This window comes from Berghia stephanieae, chromosome 1 (assembly GCF_034508935.2).
Source record: "Berghia stephanieae isolate SIO BIC M18660-M18661 chromosome 1, UCSD_Bste_1.3, whole genome shotgun sequence".
NCBI lineage: Eukaryota > Metazoa > Mollusca > Gastropoda > Nudibranchia > Aeolidiidae > Berghia > Berghia stephanieae.
Genome location: NC_088360.1, coordinates 51,920,334 through 51,942,271, shown reverse-complemented (window position 1 = coordinate 51,942,271; position 21,938 = coordinate 51,920,334). Strand labels below are relative to the sequence as shown.

General features: G+C 35.0%; 1 protein-coding gene and 1 long non-coding RNA gene across 15 annotated transcripts in view; one reads left to right on the top strand and one right to left on the bottom strand.

The window, feature by feature from the left end:
• LOC144977218 (spectrin beta chain-like) overlaps positions 1–21,938 on the bottom strand; it is a 110,959-nt gene that overhangs the window by 62,527 nt on the left and 26,494 nt on the right. For 7 of the 14 annotated variants that reach the window (XM_078922179.1, XM_078922256.1, XM_078922247.1 and 4 more), the window contains exons 3-4: positions 1,186–1,337; positions 304–477 (exon numbers count right to left, since the gene is read on the bottom strand). In XM_078922179.1, the coding sequence (XP_078778305.1) occupies positions 304–477; positions 1,186–1,337 (326 nt within the window). Of the gene's footprint in view, positions 1–303; positions 478–1,185; positions 1,338–16,895; positions 17,128–17,998; positions 18,136–19,072; positions 19,502–21,938 lie in introns of those variants that run through there. The other 7 variants (XM_078922200.1, XM_078922297.1, XM_078922229.1 and 4 more) reach the window with 4 other exon arrangements.
• LOC144977300 (uncharacterized) lies at positions 4,758–6,600 on the top strand. Its single transcript, XR_013646290.1, has 2 exons — positions 4,758–4,992; positions 6,133–6,600. It is a non-coding gene; the product is annotated as an uncharacterized LOC144977300 (long non-coding RNA).

The window sequence follows — 21,938 nt, the reverse complement described above, 5'->3', positions numbered from 1 at the left end:
TTGTTCATCTTTATCCAGTCACAAAGTCTTTAATATTGTTTTGTATTTTGGTCTTTTTTGGGACTTTTATTTCTTTTTTTTTTCCCTCTCTATTATCCGATTTAACTCAAAAAGATGACTTTGTGTTTTCGCTTTTGTATCTCTCCCCCCCCCCCCCCTTCCCCTCTCTCTCTCTCTGTTTCTCCCTTTCTTCTCCACGAGTGTATGTATTTGTGTGTTTGTGTATTTATCTGCATGTGTTTGTGTGTGTGTGTGTATGTGCGCGGGCACGTACATGGAACTCATATCCAACAGTAATCTCACCTGGAATCTAAGAATGATGGTCCAGATAAGACCAAGAGTAAGTCTGGAGCTACCATCTACAATATCGTGGGCCCCCATGTTCTCTAGGTGGACCTTCTGGTCATGGAGGAAGGTCAGGGCTTTGTCTACATTCTCCAGGCAATGGATTCTCATTTTGCCTTTGGTTGGTCTGGGCTGTGGACAACATTAAATGGCCATTTGTTATTCATTACCTGGTATTATTATTATTTCTCATTGGTATATTGGTATTATTTTAAATTCATATACTAACTCATTACCCAACCCCCCCCCCCCCCCTTCTCTCTCTAAAAAAAAAATTACATAAATGAATAATAACAATAAATATATAATGGATTAATTGATTTGTTAATTATTTAAAGAAATAATAAATTAACAAATATTTTTTAATAAAAAGAAAGAGAGAAATTGATAAATTAATCAATTAAAATCAATATTCTGGCATTTCAGTACATTCGTTTAAAAAACTGCATGCTAATTAAAGTTATGTAGGAGATATCATTTTTTATTTAAAAAAACAAAACAAAAATCCAAGCGTTAGTTAGAATTCAAAACTAAAACCTACTGATCCAAAAGTCAACTATATATCACTACTTTTAAATGAGACCCTAAAAAAATATGTATCGGGAAAATATTATTATGAAGATTTATATAAAAACAGAAGGTGAAAGAAGAAAAATTCTGATTTAAGGCCCATGTACTACAAATGTGAGAAATATTGACAGCATAAAATAAAACTCAAATCTTATATAATCGTTTTGAGAATCAATTTAACATTTCAAATCATTTATCTTTAAAAAATGTTTTTTAAAATTAAAAGTTAATCCCCAAAAGAGGCAATTCGAAAGAGATAGATCGACATACCAGTCTCTCTCCTGAAAGGACCTCCAAGAGTTTCATAAGCATTTTTCCATCTCGGAGATCCACATAGAGATCCTGAATTTTGTGGTTGACTCGGATCAGGTGGGAGTTGACCCATTTCTGGAAGGTTTTCTTCTGCACTAGCTCACGCTCATCTACACAAAGGAAGGGGGAGATACAAGAAAAGATTATAAATTCAAGAGTCAAGGATATTGTCAAACTTTAATTGCAGATTTATTACTGCCATTAGTGCCACTCTCAAATAAATGCTAGGTGCAGTAATAATCCCCCCCCCCCCCCACACACACACACAAACACACCCATTACGCACAAACAACAATAATACCAAGAAGGATGAGGAGAAGGAGGAAGAGGCGGAGGAGGAGGAGAAGGAGGATGAGGTAGGGAGAAGGAGGAGAAGAAGAAGAAGAAGAAGAAGAAGAAGAAGAGAGAAGAAGAAGAAGAGAAGAAAAGAAGAAGAAGAAGAAGAAGAAGAAGAAGAAGAAGAAGAAGAAGAAGAAGAAGAAGAAGAAGAAGAAGAAGAAGAAGAAGAAGAAGAAGAAGAAGAAGAAGAAGAAGAAGAAGAAGAAGAAGAAACAAAGAAAACGACAGCGCCGACAATGATAACCGAGATGCAGGGTAAAAATACGGTAATAAAGACTGGATACAAAATATAAATGTGATCTTATTTAAGTAGAATACATTCAGCCACAAATTTTTGCTGGTTTTTTTTTTTCAATTATTTTTTGTTTGTTTTTTTATTTTTTTTTGGAGCGAATGAATGAATGAATGAATGAATATAAATAAATCACCAGTAAATATCTAAGCCCCCCCCCCCCCCCTCCCCCAAATAACGATACTACTACAATTTACAGAAAACTAGATTTTTATTTATTTATCTTTAAACGTCAATGTTGAGATCTGGGAGGCGGAGATAAGAACTTATAAAACATTTTCAATCATCCATTTCTATCTCAGTTTTCCCATCGCAAAATAGATAATCGCAACATGTACAAAATAATCATCTTGCATGCAGGCAGTCATGCAGGCAGACACGGTTGGCATTGCATTCTCTAGTTTACAATTCTATTTTTGCTACATAGTTGTATCGGATCGTGGATTGTATAACAATATGCAATTCTAAGCACTATGTTCATAACACAAGGTCGTGTGCGGACACGCGGAACGGGGTCGGATCGTGTCTGGATTCGGATTATGCACCAGCGAGTTTCACACACGAATAACCGGGCAATGAGCATGTGGTGGAGGTCGCAGGTTGGCGTAACAGGGCCATTTTAGCAATGAAAGGCAGATGATCCAGAGTGAAAGGGGATTTGAGGGTGGCCCCCCGGAAGCGGGCGGGGGTTATTTGAGAAGATCGAGACGAAATAGACAGAAAGAAAGAGGGGGGGGGGGGGGAGGAAGATGTTATGCTGCTGCTGTGGTTGGCGTTGTGGTTGTTTCAGAGAAATAAGGATTAAAGAAAAGAAGAAAAAAATAATACCCGGAACTGAAAAAGATTAAAAATATAATATGGATTCCATAACTCAATAGTCCGAAGCTAAAAACTACACATTCAGACCTCGCTTAATTATTATTATTTTTAAATAATTATAAATTGCAGGTAAACATCATACGATTATCCGCTGTTAATCTTCGCTTGCAAGTACGGATCTTCTCGTACTAAAATGATCAACAGCGGGGATTTCATTTCTTGATGCTGTGCGTTTAGTTCACAAACTCCTACATCCGCCAGCTGGATATAACGCACCAACACAGAAAACTACGTGTAACCTTAAAAGTTTTTTAGTCTGATTAATCAATTTAGTAAGAACTACCCATAAATGGCTGGCTAAAAACAAAAACAAAGAGCTGAGTGACGTCAATTTCGTTCCTTCTATATAGTTGTAGTTGTTTTGGAACATTTCAACAACAACAAAATAAATAAATAAATAAAAATTACCCGTTATGACACCCGACTTGAAAAGGGCAATGAGGAACCGGTGAAAAAACATACCACAGCCACTACAAATTCAGAGTAATTCTGCTAGACATCAAATAAGCCGCATGTTCATAGCTCCCTAGAGTGTTATGCCCTTGCATCTTGGCTGGTATGCTATGCTCATTATCATCTATTAATAGATGATAATGGCTATGCTCCACAGAACAATGGACTTATTTTTTCCCCAGTGCGGCAGTCCTACATAGACAATATTTTGCGGGTGTCTCGGGAAGCTTGGGGTTTTATAATCAGATCAGATCCAAGTAACATCCCATTGTATTTAAAATAAATAAAGAAGTAAATAAACAAGCGTTTAAATAAATAAATGTGAACATCGCATTACAACGGAATGACCACACTCAATGAGCTTATTCACGACGCTTCATGTATACCCCAAACAGACTACAACATGGAACCAACCTACAATTTCACACACTACGTGTCGCCCTTTGCCTTTAAGCGTACTGTCTGACTAACAACCTTCAAATATTCTCTGTTGCCTATAACTAGGTACTCATTCACACCCGAGTCAAGTGCGGTAATGTGTTTTACCTACCGCTGGGGCCAGGGATTTGCGGTCATTGTTATCCCTGCAGCCACTAACCACGCTTAAGATCGCTGAACTACTGACACCGCTATAGTATCCCCGATTACCTGTTGATCACTGTCGAAAAACTGGAATATGCTCAAGCCAGCGACATCTATAGGTCCTAGGCTCAAGCCCAAAGGAACTCTGATCAAATTTTTAACAGCAGTCGCGTCGCTGTTATCGCTCTCTTTATGAAAACGAAAAGAAGATAGAGCAAGTTTGGATTGCAACAGGCGGAATGTGACTCAATATCTACAGCAGCTGGCGTTTACCACATTACTCATTTTTAAGGCCAAAGTCGTCACTGTGTCAGTGATTAGGTTGTGCCGTAAACGGCAGTATCATCTATTATAATATTATGATACTGGTAAACAGCCATCCAAGCAGTATTTCTGCATTCTCCGGGTTATTACGCAATAAGTTTCAATTCAGATCGAATGGCATCTATTGAGGTACTCTTAGTAAACTGTTAAGATCGCATTCTCGTTTCTAATAATTGACGTCTAGTTGTTTACTTTTGGAACTTGATGGAAGGAAAATTATTCCGTTTTTGACAACCAATACTTATCCGAAGCGGTCATCGGGTGGGCAAATGGATAAGCTTAGAACATGGGGTGTGCGTGTGTTTAATATGTGTGTATGCGCGCGCGTGTGTGTGTGTGTGTGTGTGTGTGTGTGTGAGAGAGAGAGAGAGAGAGAGAGAGAGAGAGATGACGAGTGGCCGGCCCGTCATACTATGTTGTTTGTCAACGTCCCACGATTAAGTTACGACGACATTACCATTTATTACAACCGTGTGACAAACAAACACACACACACACACACACACACACACACACACGAGTCGTCCTTTACAGTAGGTGTCAGGTAGACTAAACCATGTGAAGAAGGTCTATCCACACCATGAATGACATCAAAGTGACAATCTGATGGACATGGACAGCAGGTGTGTAGTCAATTGGCTTCCCAAGTCGTGACGTAATCCTGCGCAGCAACGCATGGCAACAAACCGGCTGGCTCTAAACAGTCGAGAAAAATGGCTGACACGAACTCTATTTCCATCACCGCCCTTATGAAATATTTCTCCAATGAGCATAAAAGTGTCTCGCGAGGTGAAAATCATCATCAGTCAGGTCCTGTTTTGACTTTCACTTACTCAGATGGCTTGATGTTCGGCAAAGTTCAAGCCAGCATGAAGAATAAAGAGTATTCTGTGAAGGTAAGTCATTTCGTCTTCTCATTCTCACTCTCAAAATCTCACATCTCCGTAAAACTACTGTTGGACAATAATCAGTTTACTTTGAGTTTAGGCAGATTTAGTATATCCAATGGAAAGATTTAACTGTTTACGTTCGATTTTAGTTAGGGAGGAGAGAGAGGGAGTCATTGAATTATTGTGTTTTTATCTTATGGACCACGGACTTTGAGTCTTTGAGGTCTTAGTCTTGCTTCGCTAATTTTCGTTGCTATTGACTATAGTCTACTACATACTATTTAGTATCGTGTTGTAACCTTTATTATAATACTCATATGAGCATCACAATCACCAATCACGCTAGACATTTTATCATACTTCATGTGGGGCAGCGTGGATCAGCGGTACGGTTTTTGCTTCGTACCCGAAAGGTACCGAGTTCGTTCACCCGCCGCTGCGCTGTGTGGCCTTGAGCAAGTCACCTCGCCCTAGCTCAATTTGCGGCGCTGCACCGTGGTTATTCCAGTCTTCCCTGGGAATAGACCCTAGAGATAAATTTCCTCTATGGGATGAATAAAGGATTTATTTAGACCAGTGTTAGTCACGGTAAACTAAACTTCCTATTGGGTTAAGGTGTAATGTAAATGTTGCTGCTTGAAACTCGAAGAAATCAATAACATTGTGAAATTGAATGTGAACTTCAATTTAATATACGAAAACAGATAAAATGGACGTTTCGGGTTTCCCCCTTATCAACAAAGCAAGATGAATGAAAGAATCAATTTGTTTTTTTAATTGAGTTTTTATACAGCGTAATATCCACTAAATGTGCTCAAAGTGCTTTACAAGGGGTCCCTGGCCAACAGCAACATTTAACATGTAAGACGGGACATGATGCCTGTTGGGCGATATTACAATTTTTTCGGACAGAGACAACGCCAGGTACTCATTTGACACCTGAGTACGGTGAGAGATTGTGAGTAAAGAGCCTTCTCCAAGGACTCAACTATGTGCCGAGCGAGGCCCAAACCCAGGACCTTCTGATCTGAAAGCGAGTGTCATACCACAAGACCACAACAGACGTTTTATTAGTTTGTTTGTTTTTTGCCTATTGAGCATGGTCGCAGCTCTAAATTTGAATCTTTTATTCTTTTACTTCCACAGATCTATCTTGATGATGCCTTGGGTTGATTCAGTCCAAAACTAATTTGTGTGGTTTTATTTAACAATGTTAATGACATTGAACATACATTGATACAACAATGCCATAATTTGTCATGTTTATCATGTAAAATCATGTATGGACCTACAAAACCATTATTTTGAATGGTGATTTGATGATGATGAACAATATATGTGTGTTGTACAAAATAAATGGCAAAGCTAACAAAATGCAATCTCCTTAATAAGAGGAGACTGGGGATTGACAAGTGCTGCAACAAATTGAAAAATAATATCAGATGTTTCTCTTAACATGGTTGGAATATATGAGAGGATGTTAACATTTTTCAGTCTTTCATTAGCCCTCTCAACATGAATTCTACATGAAGCAATTTCATTTGTTAATAAAATCTCATTTTCAGTAAATTTATTATGTAAAAAGGGAGGGATATTTACAGTTACTCCTTGAGGTAAAATATCTTGAATCAGGATGGGGTTTTACCTTTATTATCTTTATCTGCTAAAATTAATTCTCCAGGGCTTAAAATTAAAAGTTTTAGTAATCCACAATTTTGTACAATGACCTTATCCGAGACAGACCCTGGATCATGTTTAGAAATAAAATTTATCACACCATTTGGACTTAGACCAACAAGAGCTTTAACAGAATTCATGGACCTATAAGAAGAATAAGTTAACCGTTGTTTATCCATTTCTTTAGGAATAGCAATTTGGTCATCTGTACAATCAATGATCATTCTGCAATTTGGAAATCTTAAAAATGATGATGGAGCTGATAGTTTATTTTTATGTCTAGAAGGGCATGTAACCTTCATAACATTTTCAAAGAGAAGCGTATGGCTTATGTAAAACATGAATAAAAGTTTGTATAATATTTGTTATAGTACTTTCACTAACGCTAAACAATTGTGAAATATGAAGGTTAGCGTAGTTCTGTCTAAGTTTCATAAGTGTAATAATGAAAATTTGGTCTTTTAATGCAACTGTCTCTTCCTGAACTTCCCATCTACTATAATAAATAATGTTACCTCTAAAGCACTCAACATATTGAACAATAATATTAAATATTTTAAAAGAATGTACACCTGTCTCCATTCGAAGAACTTTTTCTGTAAGGCTTGAAACAGTGTAAGTGCGTTGAATCTAACTTAGTTGGGTTTTTTAAAGCTAGCTATTTCCTTATTTTTGTCTGTAATTTTTTGTTCTTGAATTAAATTTGTTGTTCTATTTAAAATATCCTCACTTGTTCTACAATCTGTTTTTTTTAAAAGATGGAATCCTGTGATGATGGTGACGAGAGTTGAGATGATGATGAGGGAGAAGATAATGAGGATGATGATGAGGAGGAAAATAATGATGATGAGGAATCTGGTTTTTTTAAAGGTGGGACTTTGTGATGATGATGAAGAGAGTTGAGCTGATGATGATGATGATGATGATGATGGTGATGATGATGATGATGATGGTGGTGGTGGTAGTGGTGGTGGTGGTGGTGGTGGACTTCTTGATGTTGGTGCCAATTGAGATGGGGTGGGAATTCCTTGTGTCACTTTTCTTTTCTTTCTTTCTGGCTCTGATGGAAACAATTTATTTTTATTTCTGTCAAACAATTCAGGGAGGTTGGCTTTGTCACCATCTCTGAAGTGACAAGAACACACTCTTGATGATGATGTTGGATCTTTTGTCCTTTCACCTGAAATGAAAAGATTAAAAAAAAAACAATAATTCTGTTGGGCATATTGGGTATATTATTTAATTTGATAAGTACTTTGTTTTAGACTATCTTGTTTGACACCAGCTCAATGCATGATAAATCAAAGGTGTGCAAGAGACTAGGTTACTGGTGGGTCTCTCGCCTGTCTTTTATGAAATCGCACATTCAGCAAAATGTCGCACTTCCTCATTACTTCTTTTGATGATTTTGACTAGGTATATATAAAAATAAGAATTCTTAAATTTACACAGTTAAAGTTGATCTTGGGGTTGAGTGTGGCAAGACTTGCGTTTTCTCTTTATTTCAGTCAGTACTGTACTGGACAGTGCGGTGATGGAAACTTTGGAGTGTCAACAATCGGGCACAGGTAAAGGAGAGAGGTCCCTGCCGCCATCTTGCTTTGTTCACACAGAGTTGCCACCTCGGCTGTCGGGGAGGGGAGGCATGGCAGAGAATCAGAGAAACTTTCCAAAAAAAAAGAGGAAAGTATGTGTGTTTGTGTGTGTGTGTGTGTGAGAGAGAGAGAGAGAGAGAGAGAGAGAGAGAGAGAGAGAGAGAGAGAGATCTGCGTGAGGGGAGGGGGGGGGGGGGGGGGGGGGGAGAGGTTGCGTTATTTTATTTATTTATTTTCATTTTGCCATAAAGGTATCGAGTTTAAAGTAAGATTTTAACAAATATTTTATTCTCTTTCTTCTTGTTCTCCTTTTAAAAAATTATCACTTATCAGTAGAACTTAACTCTCATTCAGTTTATCAGCCTTAACATCAAAACGATTGAGATATCATTTTTGCTTCAACTTCAATAAAAACCTAGTTTGGAATGTATTTTTATTTATAATTTCGTGCAATTGTACACTTTAATCATAAAATATAGGTCTACGTAAGCTAGAACTTGACCTAGATCTGGACTACGAACTCTATCAAATGTTCGACGAGGCGTGCGTGCTTACCTGACTAAAGTGGTCCACTTTTTCTTCAATTTTTTGTCTGCCTGTCCATTTGGAAATCTGTAAAACTTGCAGGAGTGACTCTCTGACTGGTGTAGACAATCTGGTACAAAATACTGGACCATATTTAAGATAAAAATTGTTTTTTTTGAGCGATTTTCCAATTATTCCTTGCCTGGACCAAGCACGGATTTTTTTTGTTTAGAGCCAGCCGATTCGTTGCTAGGCGGACGTGACGTCAGACTGTGGAATCCAATTGCCGATTCATCCCTCAGGTATGAAGGAATGTGTATACTGCACAGACTGGTATACTGTGAGGTGATCTAAATTCCCAACAGTACTTAGCTACTTATAGGTGGAACGAACTTGACGTCATTCATCTCTTTGATATTGTTTTAGACAGTCATTTTAATTGTTAGTTCTCACTAAATTCTATCAATCAGCTATATAGTTTTGTGTATTATTATATCCGACTGGTGGAAGTTATGAGTATTTTACTTAGACGCACAGCATCGATATCTGTAATGCCAGTTGGATGGGTGTGCCTGGATAACTTAGGGAGAGAAATAATTTAAAGTTGTTGAGAGAGAGAGAGAGAGAGAGAGAGAGAGAGAGAGAGAGAGAGAGAGAGAGGGGCAGAGAAAGAGAGAGAGAGAGAGAGAGAGAGAGAGAGAGAGAGAGAGAGAGAGAGAGAGAGAGAGAGAGAGAGAGAGAGAGAGAGAGAGAAGAATAATGAAAAAATTGTCTAAATATCTGCTAGCCTTGTGTAATTTACAATGAGAAAATGTTAATCCGAAATTGGCTATGCCCAAATTATGTTCGAAAACCGGAAATACACGTATCTAGTTCGATATATCATTTGTGACAAACTCTTGAAATTACAGCCTTAAAATCCGCCTAAAGGGGAAAGACATGGTTTGCTCTCCTTGAAATCTTAAACTGAGACCCGTTGAGGACGGCAAAGACAAGTTGAAATACAGACACTAAAGAGCACTATCTATCCAACCAAGATGATATCGTTATGCAAAAACCAAAAATAAGACGTAAGCTCTCGTTGATATAATTAACAACAACAACACAACAACAACAAACAAAAAAAAAACAAAAAAACCACATCAGCTTGGGTGAAATATGCTCAAAAGAGAAGTGTTTATCGGCTTAAAGATATAACTTTAAGGATATAAGAAGTTTGTTGGAAAGAAAAGAAAAGAAAAAAAATTGAAGCGGCAGAGTCAAGTAGGAAATTGATATAGTATGATAATTTCGAAGACAATTGTAAAAATCGCTATGCAAACTAACTTATCTCATTAACAATGATGGGGACACCATATCACTCGAGCACTGCAAGCGTATTAAGAGGTTCAAGAATGGCTTGGCTTACGGCTTACGTAACTAATTGGTTTTATTCTATTGCACACATTATAACTGTGCCGTGAATAAAATAATGCCAATAAATTATTCTCTACGATTTGGAAAAGCACTGTCAAATAATTTGAGACGATTGGTTTGAGGAAACTATTAAATACAACAATGGGAAAAGAAATTGAAGCATCTTTTCAGTTCAGCAATAAGATTTGATTCGATACGACGTGCACTTGTTTGCAGGTCTGATAACCCAATTTCTTATGGGCTCATTGTTGTTATGGAAACCTAAAAAAATGACGCAAAAAAATGTCCATAACAACAATGTTAAGCTAGGCCTATAATTGCATGTACACATCGATTCGGTCCCATCAAGGTCACAACCTATTAATTTTCAACTAAATTCGAGCAAACCATTCCGATCTCTCACTTAAACCTCAATAAATAATCACGCAAGCTCCCCTCATCTTGCAGAAACAAATTTCGTTGACAATTCTCCCAGACAGCCACCCACATAACACTCGATATATAATCTCTTATATAAAAAATAAATAAATAAATAAATAAATAAGAAAAAGAAGGAAAGATTATCTCTGAATAGCTCCAGCTGCAAGGATGGAAGAGAAAAAGAAAATAAGCACTGCCTTTTTTTTTTTCAAAAGTAGCTAAATAAATAAAACAGAAAAAGAAGGAAAGATTATCTCTGAATAGCTCTAGTGCAAAGATGGAAAGGATGACTATTTAAGAGAAAATGAAAATAAGCACGTCCTTGGTTTCAAAAGTAGCTAGGAGTTAGGAGCCCCTATACGTTTGGTCTAATTTGAATATAGTGCAGTCTTTATCAATTTGTAATATTTTGAGAATTTTAACTGAGTAATACACCATAAAAATATAATGACAGAGGTTTACAACAAATACACATAGCAATTCAGTCACTCCGACCTCCCCCCCCCCCCCCCCCACCATTATTTAAAAAGAAAACCCCCCCAAAAAACAAACAAATCTCTTCCCATCATTTTAAAACACTGATGTAGTGCATGTCCTGGCAATATGCCCACTTTATCTGCCCTGCATCCAATAACGAGAACATGGACGATATGACTGCACATAGCATTCATTACGTGATGAAATCAATAGACGTAACATGCCAATGCTTCAAAATCGTCGGTCCAGTAAGAAGGTCACGGACAGACAAGATTAGGAGCCATCGCAATCGGGACTTTCCAAGTTCCAATGGAATGTCTGCATACCCAGGAAATCAGCAAACGAGTGGATTTAGCAGGTACCGTCACCACTCGATAAGAGAGTTAACGATTACGTTCCCTGAACCTAAACGATCGACCAACGACGAGAAAGAAAACCAGAATCTGTCCTCATACGTCGCCACACGACGCCCGGAGCGCGAGTTTTTCGCACACCGGGCGTCATGTGGCGACGTCTGAGGACAGAACCTTATTTCCTTCCTCGTCGTTGATCGATCGTTTAGGTTGGAGGAACGTAATCGTTAACTAGCTAAATCGGACAACCGCAGGTCGAGACAACCATTTGTCACATAGTTATCACACATCACGGTATATTGTTGGCTGATTATGGTAAAGATTTGGCCAATCTCAGAGTTGCCGTAGGTGTCTAGACAAGTATCTCTCTCTCTCTCTCTCTCTCTCTCTCTCTCTCTCTCTCTCTCTCTCTCTCTCTTATATATATATATATATATATATATATATATATATATATATATATATATATATATATATATCTCCCACCCACATTTCTTACTCTCTCACACGTACATAGACATTCTCTCTCTCTCTCTCTCTCTCTCTCTCTCTCTCTCTCTCTCTCTCTCTCTCTCTCCCACCCACATTTCTTACTCTCTCACACGTACATAGACATTCTCTCTCTCTCTCTCTCTCTCTCTCTCTCTCTCTCTCTCTCTCTCTCTCTCTCTCTCTCTCTCAACAACTTTAAATTATTTCTCTCCCTAAGTTATCCAGGCACACCCATCCAACTGGCATTACAGATCTCGACGTGTCATCCGTGGGAATAAAACACAATACGGAGGGGGAGGGGTGTGATAAACAAGAACCGTACCGCAAGGTCACAGATGGAAAGTGCCACAATAACATTAGATATTATCGTTTCATCCAGAACGTTCTATTCCATCTTTCCCTCTTTCCCATATCTCTCATCGCAAGTAAACAGAGCAAGAAAAGAGTTTCGAAAACAAATTGGTGTCATAAGCTAAACGAGAGCATCGAATGATTAGAAGGAAAAAAAATTATTATTTAATAATTGAAATTGGAAGGCGGAGAAAAAGGAAGGGAGAAAAATCTTAAGTTTTGGAAACTAATTGATGTTTCCACTCAATGATCATGTGACTTCTTGTTGCTACGCATGGCTAGCTATTGACATAGATGCCCTTTTTTACAATTATCTTATAGCACGAGTCTCGGGTTATTCAATCCACATACTACAGTTCATACATTTTTTTAAAAATGACGTCATTTTCGTAAAAATATTCAAATAAACATTTCAGTGGTTTTAGTTTTGACTCGATAAAAAAAATTAAACAGTATATTATGAACTGATAATCCTGAGCCGACGACTCAAAGATGAGAATGACTAACGTTAAAAATTGTACGATTGCTGATACTGATTTTTTTTCATCTGCTGTTATGACAGCTGCTACGTTGATGATTGTTTGTTTTAAGTTTCTTTTCTTATATTATTATATTGCATCCTTTAAACCAGTCAGAAGTTACGATTTGGAATCCTACTAGATATATCAAACAGTTGTTAATTTCCGCAAGCGTGAAATCATAAAAGCTAAATACGCTAACATTCTTTCATAATCCTACCGCACATTCTTCTTGATTCACGTTTGGCACTGTGCATTCACAGACAGAAAAAGAAAATTAAAAGCATATTATTATTATTATTATTATTATTATTATTATTATTATTATTATTATTATTATTATTACTATTATTATCGTTGTTATTATTATTATCGTTGTTATTATTATTATCGTTGTTATTATTATTATTATTATTATTATTAATATTATTATCGTTGTTTTTATTATCGTTGTTGTTGTTATTATTATTATTATTATTATATTATTATTATTATTTATTATTATTATTATTATTATTATTATCGTTATTATTATTATTATTATTATTATTATTATTATTATTATTATTATTATTATTATTATTATTATTATTATTATTATTATATATTATTATTATTATTATTATTATTATTATTATTATTATTATTATTATATTATTTATTTTATTATTTATTATTATTGTTATTATTATTATATATTATTGTTATTATTATTATATTTTATATTATTATTATTATTATTTTATTATTATTATTATTTATATTATTATTTATTATTATTATTATTATTTATTATTATTATTATTATTATTATTATTATTATTATTATTATTATTATTATTATTATTATTATTATATTATATTATTATTATTATTATCTTTTTTTTGTTATCATTATTTTTAAATTATTATTATCATTATATTATTATTATTATTATATTATTATTATTATATTATTATTAATTTTTAATTATTATTATTATATTATGTAATCATCACATTATGTATGATATAGTAATTAAAAAAATAAGTGGGCGGGAACCAGAATATGACCGACGACGATACAAATATAGAATCTGAGGTACAAACAACTACATACGAAATAACACAACAAACCTTTCATACTCCTCCTCTCTCTCTCTCTCTCTCTCTCTCTCTCTCTCTCTCTCTCTCTCTCTCTCTCTCTCCTCTCTATATATATATATATATATATTATATATATATATATATATATATATATATATATATATATATATATATATATATATATATATATATATATGAGCCAAGGTCAAAAGGTGCCCGCCTGATACCAGTGTTAAGAAAATTTGATTTTTACTTAATTATGGGCTGTTTTTATTGGGTTAATGCTTGTAATCAATTGATAATATGAAGAAGAGATAAAATGAGATAGCTCAACATACTCTGTTCAACAGAATATGAAATAAACAACTTGAAAGTGAAATTTGAATGCTGTTTGGCATGTGCTTAGAACGAGGTCAACGCATCACTTTTAGAAATCATGTAGAAATTAAATGTGATGCTTTAGCTCACGTGATTGAAATTTAACTAATAGTATAAAGTCAAAATTTACTTTTAAACGCAATTGCAGTATATTACATATCTGAATAAGTTTCATATAGATTTCTTAAAAAGTTGGTGTTGCTTGTGACCTTTGGTGTCATCAAACACAGCACAATACTAAGACTCGACACGAAACTTTAAAGCTCACGTTTAATGTTTATAAAATGTTTTATTATGAGAAAAAAGCATAGATTTACTATCTGAACTCAAATCTTGGAGTAAATGTATACCGTTTTACCGATATTGAGGTTTATTGGTTTTGGTGTCATTTGTCACAAGCAACACGACATGCGTGAACACGTGGAAGTTTGTTTCGTTAAATGGCGATTCGCAATTTTGATCCACCCTTCTTACCAGCCTTTGAAGTGCAGCACTTTCCTTGGCCTTTCCAGCGTGGCTCCAGGGAGAAAAGGTAAGTTGAACTTTGGTGTCATCGCTATTTTACATTGTCACAAGCAACACTTTATATTGGATATTACAAAGTGCCACCAAAAAAATATGTTTTCAGCTGTTATTCTATTTACAAATATGATATTATGACATCTCACATAAGATCGTGATTTTGACACAATTAATTATTTCCCTGTAATTCTAATTTTTTATGTTTCAGGGTCGTATCAATCAAGGAAAAGACAAAACTCAAGCTTTTGACGAATCCAGATAAATAGAAGGGTTGTCAAGAAATTTGATTTGATTTACTATTAACACACTAAATTACTACAAACTAGCAGATTTGAGCAGTAGGGCGGATGTTACGGTATGGTTACATGATTTCATTACCATGGCTGATATTTATCTAGAGTTTGTGTGACTTCTGGTACTTTTTGTGACCATTGGTGTCATTGCTTAAAATGTCACAGGTGACACTTAAGTTTGAAGTTTCTAATGTATTTCTGTTTCCATGTTCTTCAAAGCTTGAAATGTCATTGAATTACATTTTAACAGACTGTATTACATTTGTTCAGTTGCTATTTTTGATTTATTGAGGCAAAATTGCGTTCTAGTGCCGATTTTGACCCAAGTAATAGCAACAATGGTATTACTAATTTCTAAGTATATTTCCAATTTAGAAGTATTTAGTTTCTTAAAATATTATTGAATTTCATTTTAGAGTAGGTTATTGTGCTTTTTTGACTGAAAATAATGATATATTATGGACGAAAGTGTGATTTGGTGTTGCTTGTGAAATAAGTAATGGTGTCACCGGTTTATGTCACAAGTCACATTCAGATGCTCTAATTTCCATGTATATTTCTATTTTTGAAGTCTTTGGTTTCTGAAATATTATTAAATTCCATATTTAACTGTGGTTATTACACTGGTTTGACTGAAATTAATGATATATTGTCGAAATTGAAATTTGGTATTGCTTGTGACATAAGTAATGGTGTCATCGGTCTAATGTCACAAGTGACACAATGTCGCTAAATAAGATATGCTTTGGTAACATTATTTCCCTACATTTTATTCCAAAAGTTTCTGAACATTGCTGGTAATAAACATATGCAATATTGTTGTTGTTGTTAATGTACAAACATTTTTATGAAATAATATATTTGCATTCTATGTTGCTTGTGACCGATGACACCAAAAAGCAACATTTTCTCCAATAGTTGGTAACACTATTGTACTATGATTGTTGTTAATTGTGTCTTTTTGTCTATAACTTACAAAATAAAGTTTGATACTCAACAAAAATCATTTGGTTATTGAGTTTTTTGTCTCATTTTGGTGTCACCGGTCACAGGTGACACCAGCAACCTATAGGTATTGTTGACGATATTATGCTGCGTTAGACCTTAAAGTTATCTAAAGGGCCTTTGATTCATGAAGTGCAGGGTTTTTGCTACATATATAGCAACATGAATGGACTATTATGTCACTTTTATTTTCAGAAAAAAAATTGGCACCTTTTGACCTTGGCTCATATATATATATATATATAAAACAAACTACTAACAAATCAGAAACGTCCTCTGACTAAAAACTTGTAAAAGATCAATTTGGCGAGGAAACTTTCGCTTGTCATGGTTAACATTTTATGAAAAGTTTGATTTTTTTTTTTATGTTTGCTTCAACCATCTTTGTTGGTTTTTTTTTTTTTTTTGCCCCGGAAAGGACGGGGAGGGGAAGAGAGTGAGAGAGAAAGAGGAGGAGGAAGCGGGAGATCAGCATAATCGATCGAAAGTTTTCAGGCCAAAATGGAACAGTATAGTTTGTCAGAGTACGGCAGAATTGATATTGAATTATTATTATTATTATTATTATTATTATTATTATTATTATTATTTATTTTATATTATGTTACATTATAGTACAATTAAGAAATTTGGCGCGTGTTGAACCAGATTATTACGATAATGGTAATAAAAGGCAAATGTAATTCACACATACACACACACACACACACAAACACACAAATGCACGCGCACACACACTCAAAATATTAAAAAAAAAAAATATTGTTCTATACTGAAATATTTTCAATAATGAAAACGTACCGGAGAGTTGTTTGATTTTATTTTTGATAAAAATTTCCTGAAGATTAGGCGAGTCTGCTACATTGCCATTGACGTGTGTATCCATTGTTCAGAAACTACACAGTTTTATGATGAACACAACAAGCCATAAATGAACGAGTAATCCGATTCGAAAATAATAATAGGTAAAAAATTATATATAATCCAAGAAAAGAATAGAGGAAATTTTAATCTGAAATTCCTATCCCACAAACTGCAAGAAAATTGTAAAAAAATAAATCGCCTTAATATCAATAATCACGTCTCCGTGAGAACAATAACTACATTTCTAGTCGAAAAACTAGCTCCAAACATTCGAAAAACAGGCGATGCACTAACAACACTATTGCACTTATATCACTATATATATATATTATATATACAGGCAATCAGCTACAATTATAATATACCCTCAGAACGGTACAATAAATGCCATACCGTGCACAATCTGATTTCTACACTTCCTGTGGTACAAAACGACCATTATAATACTTGACAAGTTGGAAGCATATCATTAACACACACGCTCGCGTACTCATATGCATACATACACACAAACTTACACACTCTCTTTGGAAATAACGAAGACTTCAACTACCACTATCTTTAAAAAATAAACACGAGAAAGCCTCGACAAGTCAAACACAACAAAATCCTTTCATGAATCACAACAAATTCTTATCAAACGATGTCCAAGTAATCCACTGTTCTAGACTATTTGGGAATTTCTCTGTCAGACCTTCCAAACAATACACAACGCACACAACCATCTTATTGTTCAAATCCTACCTTCAATACTGCTATACACTGACAAAACAAAATTTCCCGATTTTGGCCGGAAAACTTACTCCAACTTGAACGCTTAAAGGGGAAAAAAACAACAACTCAGATTTCACACTTTTGGAAAGCTGGGATGGAGGAGGGGTGGGACATTTCAATAAATCAATGTATAAAGTAAAAGTAATCAGGCCAAACAATTTTTTAAAAAGTGTTTTGAAAGTGCAGATAGCCGCAAGCAGTATGTTTAAAATTTAAACCCTAACTTCTTTCTAACTTTTCTTTCACTGATCTGGATGGAAACCTACATGAACAGAAGGCCGCCAGGTCGAAAAGAAAGAGTCAAAGTCAAATTTCTAATCTTCCGGCCGGGGCGTTTTGCAGAGCTTGACACAACACTCGCAGCAAAAGGCTTGAGAAGTAGCAACTCTATCTAACGTCTGTCCTATCGCAATAATTTGGCGATGGTAGGGGTAAGTTGAAAAAAAAATGATAACGATAATGGCTTTTGATTACAGATACACACAACCTTAAAACTAGAAAACAATACTTCACCGACAAGCAAGACCATGGTACAAATAGGATATAGTAACGAGACAGACTGAAAGAAAAAAAAAATGAACAAAAAAAAAAACAACAACAAAAAACAATCCCTGATTAATCGTAACAAGAATCACGAGAACAAACCATATACGGACAATAGTTTTTACTCTTGAATATTAAAAAAAAAACAAACTAGTTGACCTGGAAAAACGTGTATTTAAAAATTTGGCCAGAAAACTTGTCCTTCAAATACCGATCGATTTAAATCATCTTGGTAAAAACTCTCAAACATGGGACTTCGCAGTTTTCTGGCCACTTTTTAAAAATACGAGTTATTCCAGAGTACGAAAGTTAACTGGTTAATGGGAATACCGTCCTATTTCAGATAATGAGCGCTGTACCGTGCTCAATTAACAATAGAATGACTAAGAGTAGACCTAAATAACTATGCCAGTGCATTAATTAACAGGCATTCTAAAAAGAGATGCGAAATGATGCAATTATATTTTCATAATTAATGAAAAATATTTAGGCTCTTTTTAAATCTAATAATTAATAACGTGCAAAACATAGAATATAGACAAGTAAAGGAAGGGAAAAAAACAACAACAACAAAAAAAAAAAAAAAAAAAAAAAAAACACCCGCCCACAATTTAAATCTAAAAAATCAACCGTCATCGAATTGGGATTGAAGCCGAAGACCTAAAGATAATTTTTAACGAATTATTCGAAGACAACTTAAGTTGCACATTCCTGAGAGTTCAAACAATAATTTTTCGTCAACCCAAGGGCTAAAAATATACCCATCTCAAACCTAATGTTTTAAACCAATTACCTACAACTGTATTGAAAAACGTAATCCAGAAAACATAATATAAAAACAACTGCAGATAATGTGTGTTATCTTTTAGTAATCCAAAGACGCATCACACAACACGTAGCACATAATAAATTATAATAGTAAGCTAGGGTCAATGACACCACTTTTCAACTCAACATTGAAATAAATTAACAACCATATCCTTTATTCCAATGTGAATTCGAGATTAGAGCGTATAAAATAAGATTAATCCGTGATGTACAGTAAATCAGCGTCACGCCATTAGAATCACTTATTATGGCGTTGATGTCTCAACTACAACCTTCCGCGTGTTAAAACCGTGTTCATAGACACACATAAAAGAAAGCTCTTCTTGAAATAACAATCAACGAGTCACAGACTTAGAGAGCACATTTTAGCAGGAGCGAAGAAGAAGACAGCTCGTATTGCACCAGTAAAAAATGGGACATGAATAGAAACCCAAAACGTCAGGTGACTTGGAATATCAAATCATGATAATATCTTAATATTGCCCCCATATTATTAGAAAGAGCAAAATAATATGAACTCATGCGTTTAACCTGTTAACTGCCGTACTCTAAAAAAAACCCCCACAAAAACACGTATCAAAATTGTGGCCAGAAAACTCGTTCTTCACAACTCGTATCAATCGATTTAATTGACCCTCGTATTGGCAGAATCTCTCGCGACGTCCCAGGTTTGAGAGATTTTGCCAAGATGAGGGTTATTTAAATCGATCGATTCGATATTTGAAGGACGAGTTTTCTGGCCAAATTCTGAAAAACGTGTTTCTCCCGAGTACGGCATTTAACTGGTTAAAATCATATCATTCATGAGATCTTCAATGGCTGCTCATTCAAATTTACTCCGGTGTCACAATCATGTTTTATTGTCATTACTAACAGTGTGATATAGGGAGGAAATAGTGTGTAGGTATGACTGACTATATATCATTGCTTACAAATGACTACATAAACCCTATGTCATTTCCAGTCATCCGAATCAATACAAGTTATAAAATATAAACATTTATCAACCAATGTGAGCTTTGACGAATTGAGAAGATCAACTAAGTGGACATTGTAAAAAAAAGAAGCAAAAACAAACAGCCTCATGTCTTAATACAGGACGAAGATTGTCATATAATGTCCTCGGGCAACGATATAATGTGGAAGGTTCAGACCCTGTCCATGCCGCCTTTACTTTCGTCAGATCTAAGGGACCCAGTTTTATCCTTTTACTTTTGATGAACAGATCGGTGAGTTGTTTGGTAGCGACGACGTCAACACAGGAGGTGATGACGAAGATGAGGGTGGTGGTGTTTATGGTACTTGTAGTAGTAGTAGTAGTAGTAGTAGTAGTAGTAGTAGTAGTAGTAGTAGTAGTAGTAGTAGTAGTAGTAGTAGTAGTAGTAGTAGTAGTAGTAGTAGTAGTAGTATAGACGAGGACGATAATAATAATAATAATAATAATAATAATAATAATAATAATAATAAAAGAAGAAGAAGAAGAAGAAGAAGAAGAAGAAGAAGAAGAAGAAGAAGAAGAAGAAGAACAAAACGAAGAAAAAGAATTTAAAAAACATAACCTTTGGCTTGATTTTTAAAAGCAATTCTCTTAGTCGACAAATCAGTGAAATAATATCTGATATCGAGATGCTAGATGTTTGACAAAGAGAACTGTACCAATAGTATAAATAAATAAAATAAGGATAGAAATGAGAGAGAGAGAGAGAGTGAGAGAAAGAGAGAGAGAGAGAGAGAGAGAGAGAGAGAGAGAGAGAGAGAGAGAGCGAGCGGAGAATTGTAGAAAAGAGTGCAGGAGCAGCGGGGTGGGGGTTATTGGGTGAAGTGAACGGCAAAAAGGTTATTAGCAAATAAATTGGCGCTATCGGGATCGGGATTCTCCATTGTTGATAATTATGAGCAATGATGCCAGGATACAATTAGTAGGTGTGTATTCACTCCACCCAACTGAAAGATAGAAAGAAAGGAACATGTTGCTCTGTTAAGCGTGAGTCGCGCAAAACCATTCAAGATGAAATAAACTCTTTGCAACATTACTCAACATGCCGTTAACACAGCGGAGAGAAAGATAATGCGAGTAAATGTGACTCATTTGGGCTTTGGCCTAAGTAAACACGAAACATTTCGTGTTTACTTGATAAAGGCCGTTTTATGTTGTTCCTTCATTTATGAGGCACATACACTCCCATTATCTTTCTCTCCATTTTATCGACTCATTTAGACACCTCTAGTTTTCGTTAACACAATGATTGTTTTACCTTTGAAACATTGTACAATTTTATTTTTTAAAAGGTAAATGACACGCGATATTCAAAATAAAAAGCTTCAAGATTCATGTTAAAAGTTGTTAAAAAGCCAAACAAAATAACCACCATAACCCACATAACATCGGTTTCGCAGAGAGATATCTTAAAGATCTATCATGCTATGCCATCGGTTGAGTATTCAAATCAACATTCATAGTCAATTGAAATTGACTTGATAATAAACAAGTCTATTCGAGCGTAAATTCAAAATAAAAACTTGTATGTGTTATCATGATGGAAACTGCTATCTTGTCGCATATATTTAAACTTGATGGGATAAATTGCTGGTTGCCAAATATCTCGCTTCGAAAAACCACCGTTTGACTGGATAATATAATCAGAACGTTTAGTGCGGGAGACCATTTCAAAGTCTAGTCCAGGTCGTATTTTCGATTTAAAAGTAGGCTTCAAAGGGATTTTGTGGCACACACAGCCCTGAAGCAAGTTTATAAAATAATTAACAAATAAATAACTGAATAAATACATATAAATAAATAACTGTACACAAATAAATAATAACCAACCCCCCCCC